Source organism: Babylonia areolata, chromosome 11 (genome assembly GCF_041734735.1).
Source record: "Babylonia areolata isolate BAREFJ2019XMU chromosome 11, ASM4173473v1, whole genome shotgun sequence".
Lineage (NCBI taxonomy): Eukaryota > Metazoa > Mollusca > Gastropoda > Neogastropoda > Buccinidae > Babylonia > Babylonia areolata.
In genome coordinates this window covers 23,035,459-23,052,958 of record NC_134886.1, presented here as the reverse complement: position 1 = coordinate 23,052,958, position 17,500 = coordinate 23,035,459, and the positions used below count along the sequence as shown (strand labels likewise).

General features: G+C 43.9%; 2 protein-coding genes across 3 annotated transcripts in view; both read right to left on the bottom strand.

Moving 5' to 3' along the window:
* Positions 1-17,500, bottom strand: part of LOC143287602 (neprilysin-2-like) — a 237,601-nt gene that overhangs the window by 48,740 nt on the left and 171,361 nt on the right. The window lies entirely within an intron of this gene.
* Positions 1-17,500, bottom strand: part of LOC143287601 (uncharacterized) — a 57,507-nt gene that overhangs the window by 12,862 nt on the left and 27,145 nt on the right. For both annotated transcript variants that reach the window (XM_076595713.1, XM_076595712.1), the window contains exons 5-11: positions 13,118-13,335; positions 10,957-11,047; positions 8,020-8,110; positions 6,585-6,748; positions 5,066-5,287; positions 4,495-4,677; positions 1,560-1,653 (exon numbers count right to left, since the gene is read on the bottom strand). In XM_076595713.1, coding sequence (XP_076451828.1) covers positions 1,560-1,653; positions 4,495-4,677; positions 5,066-5,287; positions 6,585-6,748; positions 8,020-8,110; positions 10,957-11,047; positions 13,118-13,335 — 1,063 coding nt within the window. The remainder of the gene's footprint in view (positions 1-1,559; positions 1,654-4,494; positions 4,678-5,065; positions 5,288-6,584; positions 6,749-8,019; positions 8,111-10,956; positions 11,048-13,117; positions 13,336-17,500) is intronic.

The following is a 17,500-nucleotide window of genomic DNA, read 5'->3' as shown; positions in this document are numbered from 1 at the left end:
TTGATTTTCCACTCAAATTTTAGAGAAAGGACGAGAGAGGGATTTGAACACAGACTCTCATATACTCTGTGGTGATGGATAAGCGTCTTAACCATTCTGCCATCTTCGTCTTTCGTCAAGTCACTAAGAGTTACTGTATTAATAATTATGTCAATTCGAACTAAATCCGTGACATCATGTTGGTAACCAAACTAGTCCACCGTGACCAGTTCAGAGCTTATCAGATCAAACGAAATCAATCAGTGATATTGTCATACTCATTAAGAGTGTGATTGTGTCATATCGAACGCAATCAATTACATCTTGTTGTTCCACTGTTTTCTTTTCAATCCACAAAGGCAAAGGGACCTTACTTTTGACCCGGCCGTAACTCTAACCTGCTTTATTTCCTGAGTAATCTCCCGTGGTTCTGGCCCTGTACACCAAATATTGTTTTCAGTGAAAAGATTGTCAATGTGTGTGTGTGTTGGGGGTTGGGGTGGGTGGGGAGGGGGGGGGGGGGTGCGGAGGGAGGGGGAGTATACATGGGTTGTTTTTTTATTCTCCGAAAGAATGGAAAACACTTTATGCAGTTATCAAGACGGTCATAGCAAAGGATTTTTAAAATTTTTTTTATTGTTATTATCCAGTAACAATTAGATAATGTGTACAATAACGACTATTGGGCGAGAAATGGGAAAATGCAAATCGTACCAAAGTTTGCATTTTCTGAAATGAGATCACGGCATTCCATGTTTGTGGGCTTGTTATGGAGGAATATTTGCGCAGCTTACAGAACTCATGACCCAAACGTTTTGAATATAAGTGGAAAAGATACAAAGCATTTATAATTATCAAACATAGGTATACGATTTTTTCACGATAACTGAATCAGTACATGGCTATAACAAACAAACAAACAAAAACAAACAAACCAACAACCCCCAAACAAACAAAAAAGAGACGAAATTATATAAACATCCAAAGATCAACATAAACAAAAACAAACTCGCGCCCAACTCCCCCCCCCCACCCCCCCCACACACACTTTTTACAGATAAATTAAATACAGAGACACATAGATACTGATTCACACACACACACACACACACACACACACACACACACACACACACAGAGAGAGAGAGAGAGAGAGAGAGAGAGAGAGAGAGACAGACAGACAGACAGACAGACACAGACAGACAGACAGACAAACAGACAGAGATATACGGGAGAGAGAGAGAGAGAGAGAGAGAGAGAGAGAGGGGGGGGGGGGAGAGACAGAGACAAAAATATCCAGAAAGAGACAGAAAGAGTCACAGACAAACAGAGACAGAAACAGATAGACAGACAGACTTTGAGACAGAGAGATAAACAGGGATATTCGCGCGCGCGCGCGCGCGCACACACACACACACACACACACACACACACACACACACACACACACACACAGAAAGAGTGGGAGAGACAGAGACAGAAACAGACAGACACAGAGAGAGAGAGAGAGAGAGAGAGAGAGACAGAGAGAGACAGAGACAGAGACAGAGAGGGGGGATGGGGGTGGGGTGACAGTCGACCTGAGCACAAAGAAGGTGTCCACAGTGAAGCCTCCAGCCATGATAGCCTGGAAGGTGAACCTCTTGAAAATAGCGTCGGCCTCCACCAGGTTGGCTGTAATGTGAACACGTCATTCAGGGTCACCGCCAGGAAAGTTCGGTAAGGCAAGGTAAGGCCAAGGTGAGCCGAGGTAAGGTTAGGTAAGGTGAGGTAAGTTAAGGCAAGTCAAGGCAAGGAAAAGTAAGGTAATGTTAGGAAACACGTAAGGTAAGGTGAGGTAAGTTGAGGTAAGGTAAGGTAAGGTGAGGCAAGGTGAGCCAAGGTAAGGTAAGGTAAGGTAAGGTGAGGTAAGGTAAGGTAAGGTGAGGTAAGGTAAGGTGAAGTGAAGTAAGGTGAGGTGAGGTAAGGTAAGGTAAGGTGCGGTAAGGTAAGTGAGGTAAGGTGAAGTAAGGTTAGGTAAGGTAAGGTAACGTGAGATGAGGTGAGGTGAGGTGAGGTGTGTGTGTGTGTGTGTGTGTACAAGGCATGGATGGCAGGATGTATTGTATTGTATAGTGTAGGTGTAGTGTGTTGTATTGCAAAAGGTGCATGCATTTATTGTATCGCAGTTTTTGTAACATCTATTGCATAGTTAGTGTATTATGTATCATACGTATGCATGTAGCAAGAGTATGATGTATGCATTGATTGATGCAAGGCATTGTATGAGATGCAATGTAGTAATGTTCGTATGCATAGCATATCAGGTAAGGTATTTATGTATGATTGTTTGTATCATTGTCGTATGTATTTAATTACAAGACTCCTAACCCGCTCCCCCCCGCAGCTCAACCCCAAGACCTAACCGTGGTGAGGTTGTCGATGACGAAACGTCCGTAGTTGTAGGTGTAAGTCCAGGAGGTCAATGAGAAGAAGCGATGCCGTGCGGCGGTAACGTTGGAGATTCTTGCCAGTCAGGACTGGGCAAAGTTGTTCAGAAGGGAGAACGCTTCAGGCAGTCCGCTAAGGGCAAGGAATGAGGCAAGGAGGAGGGAAGGTAGGTAAGGAATGAGAAGGAGATCAACTATACAATGATGTGTTGTACTCTCCTCTCTTCTCTCTTCTCTGTGTGTGTGTGTTAGGTGGTGTGTTGTAAGTGGGGTGAAGCAATCAGCGTTAAGGCAATTAGTTTAGGTTACGTGGTTGTTTGAATCTCTGTCTCTCTTTATTTTGAGTGACGAGTCGACCCGCCAAGGCAAATAGAAAACAAACAGAACATACAACAAATCAACAACAAAGGCAAGTAGGAACGATGCAGTAAGCAGGTAATGAAGTAAGCAAGGCCAAAGCAAGCACACTGCATCCTCCCTCGCACGCCCAGTTTCTGCCCGGGGTAAGGGGTGGGGGCTGCTCCTTCACCCGTCACACAGTCACCAGCACAGAACCTGGAGCGGCATTCAAGGTAGGGAACCACATCCCCTCCTGTGGGACGTAGTTTGTGGGAGCCCTCCCTCCTTCTTCTCTGAGGTGCTAGGGAATCAACTGTCGAAAAGGGTTAGTAACGTGTGGTAAGTTTCTCTGAAGAAAAAAGGTGAGGAATGTGGGTATGGAAGGCTGGTTGGAGGGTTAGTCAGGAGTGAATGGGGCAAGTGGAGGGTAGTTACGGAAGGTGAGGTCAGGCGGAGGTAAGTCAACAGACAAGGGAAGCAAGGCAGATTAAAGCAAGGTTGGTGTTGAACTTTAAGCAAGATACTCTATGTAATCATTCAAGTACTAAGTTCTTTAAGGTGAAGTAAGTCAAGGCAAGGCATGGTAAGTTTGGGTAAAGCAAGGTTAGGTAAGATGAGGTAAGTCAAAGCAAGGTGAACCAAGGCAAGGTAAGGCAATGGTAGGTTATGTAAGGTAAGGTAAGTCTAGGCAAGTCAAGGCAAGGAAATGTAAGGTAAGGTAAGGTGAGGTAAGTCAAGGCAAGTCAAGGCAAGGCAAGGTAAGTTAAGGTAAGGTGAGGTACGGCGAGGTAAGTCAAGGCAAGTCAAGGCAAGGCAAAGTAAGTTAAGGTAAGGTTAAGTAAGGCGAGGTAGGTCAAGGCAAGTCAAGGCAAGGCAAGGTAAGGAAAGGCAAGGTAAAGTTAGGTACGGCGAGGTAAGTCAAGGCAAGGCAAGGCAAGGAAAGATAAAGAGTTTGTTTCATCTTTTCACGCGCGCACACACACACACACACACACACACACACACACACACACACACACACACACACACACACACACACACACTAAACCTTCCGTTTCACAATTAGATAACGATTTTATTGAAGCATTTCTTATGCTGAAATTGTGTATTAATAGTCACGCTATTTTACAAAAGTGTGTGTGTGTGTGTGTGTGTGTGTGTGTGTGTGTGTGTGTGTGTGTGTTGGATTTGTTTGTGGGCTGAAATATTGTGTAGGGTGAGTGACGAGTCTGGATGCACAATTCATTTCCAAAATGGATGAATGAAGGTTTATTGTATTGTATTGTATTGTATTGTATTGTATTGTATTGTATTGTATTGTGTTGCACTGCATAACAGGGCATGGCATGGAATGGCATTGTATTGTATTGTATTGTATTGCGTTGTGTTGTGTTGTGTTGTGTTGTGTTGTGTTGTGTTGTACTGCAATGCATTGTGTTGCCTTGCATTGTATTGTATCGCATTGCATTGTATTGTATTACATTCTATTGCATAGTTATTGTATTTTATTGTATCATACCGTATTGCATTGTATCGCATCGTATCGTATCGTATCGTATTGCATTTGCATTGCATTGCAAGGCATTGTATGGCATGGCATGGCAATGTATTGTATTGTATTGTATCGTATTGCATTGCATGGCATGGCACGGCAGTGTATTGTATTGTATTGTATTTCATTGTATCGTATCGTATTCTATTACAACACGTCCCCTACCCCGACACCACCCATACCCCCAAGACCTACCCGTGGTGGGGTTGTCGATGACGGAGACGATGCCGTAGTTGTAGGTGTGTCCCAGGAGGATCCAGAGCATGGAGAAGAAGCGGATGCCGTGCAGGCAGTGGATAGCGTTGGGAGACTTCTTGCCGCTCAGGATCTTGGGCATGTTGGTCAGCACGGAGAACGCCTTCACCAGGGCGGGTACCGCTACAGGGCAGGGAGGGAATGAGGCAAGGAGGGAGGGAGGGAGAGTGCGTAGAATGAGAAGGATGAACAACTACTACTACTGTGTGTGTGTGTACTCTCTCTCTCTCTCTCTCTCTCTCTCTCTCTCTCTCTGTGTGTGTGTGTGTGTGTGTGTGTGTGTGTGTGTGTGTGTGTGTGAGGACAATCAGCGTTAGAGGCAATTTTGTTTGGTTAGCTGGTTGGTTGTTTTGCAATCTCTGTCTCTCTCTTTATTTTGAAGTTGACGATGTCGACCCCCCCCCCCAAAAAAACAACAACAACAACAACAACAACAAACAACAACAAACAACAAAAAACGATGGCAGAAGGTGATGCAAGAAACAAGCCCACAAACAAGACCACCACTCACTCATCTCTCCCTCGCGACGCCCAGTTTCTGCCCGGGGGGAATAGGACGGTGGGGGGCTGCTCCTCTTCACCGCCCCGTCACCACCAGCACCAGCACCAGAACCTGGGAGCCCGGGCTTCACAGGAAGGGAACCCACATCCCCCCCTTCCTTGTGGGGGACGTAGTTTGTGGGCAGCCCCCCTCCCCCTCCCTTCTTCTCTGAGGTGCCTGGGGAATCCACACCTGTCGAAAAGGGGTTAAAACGTGTGGTTATTTCTCGGTGAGAAAAACAGGTGAGGATGTGGGGTGATGGGGGCTGGTTGGGAGGGTTTGGGGGTGATGGGGGCAGGTTGGGAGGGGTTGGGTGCCGGGGGTGGGGGTGAGGGGTGGGAGTAGAGACAGACAGACCGATTGTTAAAGAAAGAGTACATGCATATGAAAAACACGTCTGGTTGCTTTGAACTATTAACACAATATTACTTCTTCTTAATCAGCATCATTATCATCATCACCATTGTATTCTTCTTCTTCTTCTTCAAAGGTGGCAGAATGGTTAAGACGCTCAACTGCCAATACGGAGAGTCCGTGAGGGTGTGGGTTCGAATCCCGCTCTCGCCCTTTCTCCCAAGTTTGACTGGAAAATCAAACTGAGCGTCTAGTCATTCGGATGAGAAGATAAACCCGAGGTCCCGTGTGCAGCACGCACTTGGCGCACTGAAAAAGAACCCATGGCAACGAGAGTGTTATCCTCTGGCAAAATTATACAAAAAGAAATCCACTATGATAAATATCACAAAAAATATAAGCATGCACTCAAGGCCTGACAAGCGCGTTGGGTTATGCTGCTGTCAGGCATCTGCCTAGCAGATGTGGTGTAGCGTATATGGATTTTTCTGAACGCAGTGACACCTCCTTGAGAAACTGAAACTGAAGCTAAAACTGGAAATTCTTCTTTGTCATCATCATCACCATCATGATCATCGTCTTCTTCTTCTTCGCTCGTGGGCACTAGCAGGTTTGCGGAGATCGAGAAAAAAAAAAGAAAGAAAAAAGAAACCCCTCTATCCTTTAACCACCAGAGGCCATAATATTCCAGAGACCAACATACCTGCCGGGTAAATGTGTAACCTGCAGGGCCCAACCTTCAAAAGGTAAATTGTACCCCCTGGAACCCCCCCCACTCCCCTACCATGTCCATGGTACACTGTCCCTTAACTCTCTCCATACAAACGGCGAAAGAGACGACGTTAACAGCGTTTCACCCCAATTACCATCATCAAAATTTTGCAAGTGGAAGGCTCTTATACTGAAGAGGTGAATGTTGACAAAGAACATCACAATTCTGACGACGGAAGCTAAAGGTTGGGTCATTCAGACACCCACTGGATATCCGAGGGGTCTGTGTAGAGGAGAAGAGAGGACTGGCCGTACTGAGTGAGTATAAAAGGCAAAGTCAATTTGTGTCTTGAATACGGCCCACTATGCGCCGCCCGTGGGAGGTTTTTCCTACGAGCTCACGAACTCACAGCCCCTCACTCACCTTTGTCCTCGGAAGGCTGGTAGGCAGCGTTCTCGTACGCCACGTGGGCTGAAGGCTGCTGGGTGGGGGGTGGCTGGGGAACACAGTTGTTGTTGTAGAACTGGATGAGGGCCTCCAGCACCGTGCACACCACCACCGTGCCGCCCAGCAGCGCCAGAATCACTCTGTGGGCGCCGACAGTCATCGTCAGCATCATCAGCATCGTCGTCGTCGTCGTCGTCGTGATCGTGATATTATCGTCATCGTCATTGTCGTCGTCATCGCCGTCGTCGTGATTGTCATATTATCGCCATCATCATCGTCGTGGTCATCGTCGTCATCATCAGCAGCATCGTCGTTGTCATCGTCGTCGTCATCACCACCACCATCACCACAACAATCATCATCATCAATCAACGACAACATAATCATCATCATCACCTCCACCACCACCACCATCATCGTCATCATCATCACCATCATCATCATTATCATCATCATCACCATCATCGTCATCAGCATCATCATCATCACTATCATCATCATCACCATAACTATCATTATCATCATCATCATCATCACTATCATCATCATCATCATCACCACCACCATCACCACCACCACAACCATCACCACCATCACCACCACCATCACCATCGTCACCACCACCATCACCACCAACACCACCAGCAACACCACCACCACCACCACCACCGCCTCCACTACCACCACCACCACCATCACCACCACCACCACCACCAACACCACAACCACCAACACCACCACCATCACCACCACCACCATCATCACCATCACCACCACCACCACCACCATCACCACCAACACCACCACCACCACCACCATCACCGCCACCACCACCACCACCACCATCACCATCACCACCACCATCACCACCACCACCATCATCACCACCACCGCCTCCACTACCACCACCACCACCACCATCACCACCACCACCACCAGCATCACCACCACCACCATCACCGCCTCCACCACCACCACCACCACCACCATCACCATCACCATCACCACCACCACCACCAGCATCACCACCACCACCATCACCGCCTCCACCACCATCACCACCACCACCATCACCATCACCACCACCACCACCACCACCACCATCACCATCACCACCACCACCACCAGCATCACCACCACCACCATCACCGCCACCATCACCGCCACCACCACCACCATCACCATCACCACCACCATCATCACCACCACCACCACCATCACCACCACCACCATCACCGCCTCCACTACCACCACCACCACCAGCATCACCACCACCACCATCACCATCACCACCACCACCACCACCACCACCGTCACCACCACCACTACCACCACCATCACCACCTCCACTACCACCACCACTATTATCACCACCACCACCACAGAGGAAAAGCATAACGTGCTGACTGACATGGCGATAATGGCCGAGGGATCCTGCTCCAGTTCCTCCTCCTCCTCACAGTACACGCTGTGGACACTGATCTTGTACTGCTGCAAGGTGCCTGTCACAGTCATACCGGGCAGTTTACTGGGCGTGATGCAGAGTCAACAGCTTTGTTTACCAATGATCATCATCAGAATACGTAGACGACAGCAAGAGTAGTTACACAAAAAAAAGTATTTGTATTTTTATTTCCTTTTGTCACAACAGGTTTTCTCTGTGTGAAATTCGGGCTGCTTTCCCCAGGGAGAGCGCGTCGCTACAATACAGCGCCACCCCCTTTTTTTAATTTTTTTTTCCCTGCGTGCAGTTTTATTTGTTTTTCCTATCGAAGTGGACTTTTTTCTATAGAATTTTGCCAGGAACAACCCTTTTGTTGCCGTGGGTACTTTTAAGTGCGCTAAGTTCATGCTGCACACGGGACCTCGGTTTATCGTCTCATCCGGATGACTAACGTCCAGACCACCACTCAAGGTCTAGCAGTTGCAAAAGACACGACTTACACTCTCACATGGACACGACGCACTGATTGTGTTGTTGAGCGTCAAGAAATGCTGAAGTCACCAACCAGAACTGTCTGTCTGTCTGCAGTATTTAGAGTTTGTTTTTTTTAACGCATCCGCCCAGAAAGCGAGAGAATCTGAGCGCGCTGGTTCGAATCACGGCTCAGTCGCCAATATTTTCTCCCCCTCCACTAGACCTTGAGTAGTGGTCTGGACGCTAGTCATTCGGATGAGACGATAAACCGAGGCCCTGTGTGCAAGATGCGCTTAGCGCACGTAAAAGAACCCACGGCAACAAAAGGGTTGAAAAAAAAAGGTGGCGCTCTCAGTGTAGCGACGCGAGCCCTGGGGAAAGCAGCCCGAATTTCACACAGAGAAATTTCTTGTGACAAAAAAGACAAATACAAATAGAAATACAATACAGTTTGTCATTATTGTTGTTGTTGCTGTTCTTGTTATTGTTGTTGTTATAGCTGTTGTTGTTGTTGCTACTTCTGCTGTTGTTTTACTTTTGTTTTGAACTGGCTGAATCTCGCTGTATACAAACCAAAGTACATTACATAAATTCATCATCTAGCATAGTTACTTGCGTTCCAAGCTATCTAGTTTTGGACTGTATCGCCATTATGCATAAGTAACAGACAGTGGATGGAAGAGGATTATAACTAACGTACGATGCACGCACTGGCTAAACGAGGAATTTGTTCCTTTACGTAGTAGTTTTAGTTTTCAGTTTTGAAGGCGGTGTCAAAGCGTGTGATCTGATCCATATACGCTACACAACATCTGCTTACATAAAAAAGCGGGCAGATATCTGCCTGACCTATGCATAAACCCATCGTGCTGGTCAGGCCTTGAGGAGAATACCCTAGGTGTGTATAAAACGTTGAAACGTAAATTGAAACTACCTTTTTTTTTTTCGTTCGTGGGCTGCAACTTCCACGTTCACTCGTATAATTATTACACGAGTGGGCTTTTACGTGTATGACTGTTTTTACCCAGCCATGTAGGCAGCCATACTCCGTTTTCGAGGGTGTGCATGCTGGGTATGTGCTTGTTTTCATAACCCACCGAACGGCGACATGGATTACAGGATCTTTAACGTGCGTATGTGATCTTCTGCTAGCGTTTACACACGAAGGGGTTCAGGCACTAAGCAGGTCTGCGCATATGTTGGCCTGGGAGATCGGAAAAATCTCCACCCTTTACCCACCAGGCACCGTTACCGAGATTCGAACCCGGGACCCTCAGATTGAATGTCCAACGCTTTAACCACTCGGCTATTGCGCCCGTCATAAACTGAAACAAATCACTAAACAATACAGACGACTTTAAGGCAAGACATGTCAGCTATTTTCAGCTATTTTCAAAACAGCTTTATTCTAAATTCTGATTATCATTATAGATGGATATTGTTAGGTATCACCCAGTATTCACAAAAATGTAAAAAGAACACACTCTTCTTGATCCGGTTGCCATGGGAACGATTCAAAATGGCACCAGTCTCTTCGGGGGCGTGGGTTCGAATCCCACCGCTGCCATTTTTTTTAAGCGCGTTGGGTTACGCTGCTGGTCAGGCATCTGCTTGGCAGATGTGGTGTAGCGTATATGGATTTGTCCGAACGCAGTGACACCTCCTTGAGCTACTGAAACTGAAACTGAAACTCAGTTTTTCTTTTTGTTTTCGATTTATTATTACCTAAACTCACTTTCTCTATTAGGATAGTCGAGTCAGAGTGAAAGTTCTTTTGTCATAGCTGTCTTTTCTTTTAAAAAATTGGTGAAAAATTCAGTATTTTAGATATAATGCTATTCCAATGTAGGAAGTGAGTTCATGTAATAACAAATCAAAAAACAAAAAGAAAAACTGACGTACCTATGATAGTTTTGTAGTTATATAGCTTTAAAACATTTTTGTTTGTCGGCCATTTTGAATCGTTTCCCTGGCAACCGGTGCATGAAGAGTATGATATTTTTTTTAAAATACATTTTTGTGAATCCTAGGTGATACCTAACAATATCCACTTGTAATGATAATCAGAATTTAGAATAAAACTGTTTTGAAAATAGCTGCCATGTCTGGCCTTAACCCTTCCACCGCCAAGCTCGCATTTATGCACAGGCGTGGTAGAGGACCCATGTCACTGAAAGTTGACCATTCATTGGTCTGTTATCCATGAACCTACTGCTCTTAACGTTCGGTGGTAGGACAGGCCATGTTTTCTATACATCACGGGGAGAATCCCCAGCTATTCTTAGCCACTGTCATTTCTGTGTTTATACCACAAGGGAATTTTGTACTCTGAATTGACTGGCGGTGAAAGGGTTAAGCAACGTAAACGTTTCCTAGAATGGCGAAGCGTCGTCCTGTGTTCACTGTGTTCGCTGTGCACGTGCAACTGACCCAAGTGGAACATGGCGGCCACGTCGTGACTGTGACAGGTGTCCGGGAAACACATCCCCCAGTGAAGGCGGAGGGTGATGCCGTGGGTGTCCTGAAATGGGAGCAAAGTAAAGTAAAGTAAAGTAAAGTAAAGTAAAACAACTTAAAGTAAAGTAGTGAAATAGAATAGAATAAAATAAAACAAAATAAAAATAGAATAAAATAAGATAAAAGCAAAGTAAAGTAGAATGAAATAAAAATAAAACAAAACGAAGTAAAATAACATAAGATCAGATAAAATAAAATAAAGCAAAGTAAAGTAAAACAAAATACAATAAAATAAAGCAAAGTAAAACAAAATACAATAAAATAAAGCAAAGTAAAACAAAATAGAATGAATAAAATAAAAAATGAAATAAAATAAAGTAAAATAAACTAAGATAAAGCAAAGTACAAGAAAATAAAATAAGATAAAGCAAAATAAGATTAAATGAAATAAAATAAAGCAAAGTAAAATGAAGTAAAATAAAGCAAAGTAAAATAAGATAAAATGAAATAAAACAAAGCAAAGTAAAATGAAAGAAAATAAAGCAAAGTAAAATAAAATAAGATAAAATAAAACAAAGCAAAGTAAAGTAAAAACAAAACAAAATAAAGTAAAATAAAATAAGATAGAATAAAATAACAAAGTAAATTAGATGAAATAAAGCAAAGTATAAAAAAAGTAAAGTAAAATAAAGCAAGGTTAAAGAAAGAAAAGTAAAGTAAAATAAAAAGCCAATACAATAAAATACCAACACAACATCATTCAAAGTATCATACCCAAACAATGGTCCTCAATCTGTCATTCTCCACATCTTTTGACAGTATCCTACCCAAACAAGGGTCCTCAATCTGTCATTCTGCACATCTTTTGACAGTATCATACCCAAACAAGGGTCCTCAATTTGTCATTCTGCACATCTTTTGACAGTATCCTACCCTAACAAGGGTCCTCAATCTGTCATTCTGTACATCTTTTGACAGTATCATACCCAAACAAGGACCCTCAATCTGTCATTCTGCACATCTTTTGACAGTATCATACCCAAACAAGGACCCTCAATCTGTCATTCTCCACATCTTTGACAGTATCATACCCAAACAAGGGTCCTCAATCTGTCATTCTCCACATCTTTTGACAGTATCCTACCCAAACAAGGGTCCTCAATCTGTCATTCTGCACATCGTTTGACAGTATGATACCCAAACAAGGGTCCTCAATCTGTTATTCTCCACATCTTTTGACAGTATCATACCCAAACAAGGGTCCTCAATCTGTCATTCTGCACATCTTTTGACAGTATCATACCCAAACAAGGATCCTCAATCTGTTATTCTCCACATCTTTTGACAGTATCATACCCAAACAAGGGTCCTCAATCTGTCATTCTGCACATCTTTTGACAGTATCATACCCAAACAAGGGTCCTCAATCTGTTATTCTCCACATCTTTTGACAGTATCATACCCAAACAAGGGTCCTCAATCTGTCATTCTGCACATCTTTTGACAGTATGATACCGAAACAAGGGTCCTCAATCTGTCATTTTCCACATCTTTGACAGCATCATACCCAAACAATGGTCCTCAATCTGTCATTGCGCACATCTTTTGACAGTATCATACCCAAACAAGGGTCCTCAATCTGTCATTCTCCACATCTTTTGACAGTATCATACCCAAACAAGGGTCCTCAATCTGTCATTCTCCACATCTTTTGACAGTATCATACCCAAACAAGGATCCCCAATCTGTCATTCTGCACATCTTCTTATGACAGAGGCTGAGGTTGTGCATTCATGTTCGCGTGCCTTTATTTACCTTTCATTCCTTGAAAATACTATTCAAAAGAATACAGTTAAGAAAAAGAAAAGAAAAATTAGAAAAAAAAAAGAAAAAAAAGAGAAAAATAACGTCAATGAATTCCAGAACAAAAATATCAAGGACAGCGAAATTGACACACTTACACTCTCCGAGTTACAGTTATGAGATAATGAATCAATATCTGCCTTTAATGAACTTTAAAAACTGATGTTCATTATTAAGATAGTAACCAATAACCCACCACACCACCCACCCACTCCACACACACACACACACACACACACCGCACCACACCACACCACAACACGCCACTCACCACACCGAAAGAATTGATGACGGAATCAGGCAGGTCGAAAGTGACGCGACAGAAGCGAGTGTCATATTCTGTGACGTAGTTGTGGGGCCGTTGGCCGAACAGGAGGGAGGAGTTGTTGGGGATGTAGGCATGCACCTCGTTACAGAGATCGTAGGAACCCACATAGTGCACGGCTCCTTTCAGGATGCCACCTGACACCTTGCCATAACTGTCCAGCACTGCACGGGATAGTACAGAACAGTACAGTACAGTACATACAGTACAGTATAGCATGGTATAGTATGGTACGGTACAGTACAGTACAGTATAGTATGGTACGGTACAGTGCAGTACAGTACAGTACACTACAGTATAGTACATACAGTACAGTACAGTATAGTATAGTATAGTAACAAACAATGAGGCTAGGAGATGAAATGATTGACAAATAGTAAAGGGTGGTAACTCTCTCCATTCACAAGGTTCACAACTTCAAGTCAGTGCTGCTTACGCTACCGATTCAGCTAGCACACAGGTAAATAAAAGGTACATTGGAACAGTACACTACAGTACAGTACAGTACAGTATAGTATAGTACAGTATAGTATAGTATAGTATAGTATAGTGACAAACAATGAGGCTAGGAGATGAAATGATTGACAAATAGTAAAGGGTGGTAACTCTCTCCATTCACAAGGTTCACAACTTCAAGTCAGTGCTGCTTACGCTACCGATTCAGCTAGCACACAGGTAAATAAAAGGTACATTGGAACAGTACACTACAGTACAGTACAGTACAGTATAGTACAGTACAGTATAGTATAGTATAGTATAGTGACAAACAATGAGGCTAGGAGATGAAATGATTGACAAATAGTAAAGAGTGGTAACTCTCTCCATTCACAAGGTTCACAACTTCAAGTCAGTGCTGCTTACGCTACCGATTCAGCTAGCACACAGGTAAATAAAAGGTACAGCACAGCACACAGTCAGTGATGGTAGTGGTGATGATGGAATGGAATAATATTATGATGAAATGACAAGAGGAAATGAAAATTAAAGTAAATGAAAATAATGGTATCGAGCGAAACGAAACGAAACGACACACACACACGCACACACGCACTCACGCATGCACGCATACACACATACAAAAGAGACAGACAAAAGAAAGAAAGAAAGAAAGAAAGAGAGAGAGAGAGAGAGAGAGAGGAAGAGACTGAGAGAGTCACAGAGAGAGAGAGTCATAGAGAGAGATAGAGAGAGAGACATAGAGAGAGAGAGAGAGTCAGAAAGAGAAAGAGAGAATCAGAGAGAGAGAGAGAGTCACAGAGAGAGAGAGAGAGAGAGAGAGAGAGAGAGAGAGAGAGAGTCACAGAAGAAGAAGAAGACAAGCTCAGCACTCTTAAAGATTAAAAGCTTTATGAGTCATTTTACAGCCGGTAGAGAAAATGCAGAACCGAAAGGTGAATAACCGACACTCACACACACACACACACTTATCTTAAAACATGACATTCTTTCCGACCAATAGCCGTTCACTGACCCTTCGTGGCTGATTAAAAAAAAAAAAAAACCCACAACATTATTTTTGAAGCTCGATAAGGAATGGAGAAAAAAAAGCAACTCAAACAGAACCCACTCTCCCCTCCTCCCCCGCTCCACCCCCCCCCCTCCCACACACCTCCTGCACCTCCCTCGTACACAACCTACCTCCCTCACCCCCACGTCTCCCCCTCCCGCGCCCCTCCCCCCCCCCCCCCCAGAACATGTATGTATCACGAGTGTGAAGGTGGGCAGACCAGTGTGGAGCATGCAGCAGAGAGGTAAGCGGCGTGTGATCGCACTTTGGAACTTTTCGTCATCAGCATCGGACACGCACGTGATCGGTTAGGTTATGCAAAGATGGGGGCGGGGGAGGGGGTGGGGGTGGGGGGTGGGGGGGTGGGGGGGAGGGGATCGTTTTTGCATTCTCTCTCTCTCTCTCTCTCGTTCTCTCTTTCTCTCTCTCTCTCGTTCTCTCTTTCTCTCGTTTGTTCGTTCTCTGTCTCTCTCTGCCTCTCTCTGTCTCTCGTTCGTTCTCTCTCTCTCTCTCTCTCTCTCTCTCTCTCTCTCTCTCTCTCTCTGCGCACGCGTGTGTGTGTGTTCTTTATCATATTCCTTCTGCAGGACTTTTTTGGGTTTTTTTTTTCGCTCTTTCTCCCCTTTCCATTAAATACATATGTGTTATTGTAACTGATGTAGATTAGCAATGACAGACTGGAAGAATGGGCCATGCCTAAAATCTTAATCCTTGAATATATATATATTTTTTAGTTCTGAGTTATCTCTCTCTCTCTCTCTCTTTCTCTCTGTGGGGGGGGTGGGGGTGGGGGGGGGGGGGGGGGGGGTAAGTGTGCGTGGGTCTCTCTCTCTCTCTCGTTCGTTTATTCATTTATAGTCTGTTCATCTAAGATGAGGATATTAGACTGAAAATAAATGATATATCATCATTATTTATATATATTTTTTCTATCATAATGGTGATTATTATTATCATTAATTAGAAATCATCATTTTTTGTGAAAATCAATGGCAGGGGAAGAAATATTCAACTAAGTGAAAAAGGGAGCGGTTGAGGTGGAGGGGGTGGGTGAGGGGTGAGGGGGAGGGGATTGAGGAAGGAAAAGAGAGAGAGAGAACAGAATGTGGGAAAGATAGAGTACAAAATCTCTCTCTCTCTCTCTCTCTCTCTCTCTCTCTGTGTTTCTCATGCTTCTTATTTATGTATCTATTATACATCTGCTATCATCTATGTCTGTATGTGATTATATATGTTGTTTTTGTACAGTATGCACAGTGTTTTTTTTTTCAGCGTGCCTGCTTGTACTCCAATCAGTGGAACACAAGGCAGGTACAGAATCAAACAGATAAACCAATATTATCAATAATGTAATTGAAAGAAAGAAAGAAAGGAAATAAGATACTAGATGAATACGCAAATAATCAAATAGATAGGTAAATAAATAAAGACGCAAACAAACAAATGAATAAACCAATTAATTGATTGAATAATTAAAGGATTAATTCATTCATAAAACTGACAAGCAATTCTACGAGAAAGTGCGCTAAATTAATAATAATAATAATAATAATAATAACAACAATAATAATAATATTATTATTATTACAATGATTGATCTTGTTCTTTCTTCTTCTTCTTATCATTATCATTATTATTATCAACTGTTCGTCGCTTAACATGCAGTCACATGAGCGCGCACGGGTGTTGACTGCATATGTGTGTTTGGCCTTACCTAGCACACTAAACGTGAATGGTTTCAACCATTGACCGTCAGAACTCACAGGTTGCAATGCCCTGCCCCCTGCACGTCTTCAGTACCTGTGACCTTGCCGGAACGGGACCAGTGGCGCTTATTGGCCTTGCCTGGTGCACTGTTATCATCCGTCCATGTGCACTTGACCATGCGTAATGCACCTGACCTGTTCCTCCCAGTCCTTTTCTCTCTCTGCCCAGTCAGTGATGCGCTTGAACCCACCGGTGCGTTTGACCCCATGTCTGGTGCGCGTGAACCTTGTCTAGTGCGCATGAACCTACACGTGAACTGACATGCCCAGTGCACCCGACTCCACCTCCTCCTACCTGTCCTCTTCCTTCAACACAGTGCGGTTGAACCTAGCGGTGCGCTTGACCCTGTCTGGTGCAGGTGAACCGTGTCGGGTTCACGTGAACCTGCACATCAACTTGTCCAGTGCGCACTGACCACTCACTGACCATTCACTGACCCTTCCCAGCTGTGTCCACACCTACATGTAGGTGTGGTTATACCTGGTGCGCTTGACAATTATTGTCAGCACGTGGCTCCGCCTGAAGCATTTACGTGTGTGTGTGTGTGTGTGTGTGTGTGTGTGTGTGCGTGTGCGCACTTAAGAGTTGACTTCATCAAGATTTTGCGCCTTATAAATAATTACATTATTAGTAGCAGTATTTGTATATATTTATCTATTATTTTTTTGATTATTTACAATATTTTATTTTATAATTTTATAAAAATTTATTAATTAATTTAATAATTATTTATTTTATTTTATTTTAATGTTATTTTTTAATTTTTTTTGTTATGTTATTTATTTATTAATTTTATTATTTTTTTCTCGAGGCCTGACTAAGCGCGTTGGGTTACGCTGTTGGTCATCTGACCCTGAGCGGTGCGTGTGTTTTTGGTTCGTTCTCGTGCAAGTGACCTGGTCTGCCAAGTGCAGGCGACCTCGTCTGAGGATGTGTCTGACCCCACCTGGTGCATGTAACCTTGTTTGGTGCGTTCGAACTCTTGACTGCGGTGTTTCTTGGGTTTATTTTGTTTTTATTTTCCTAGTACATTTGAACCTGTCCAATGTGGTCCG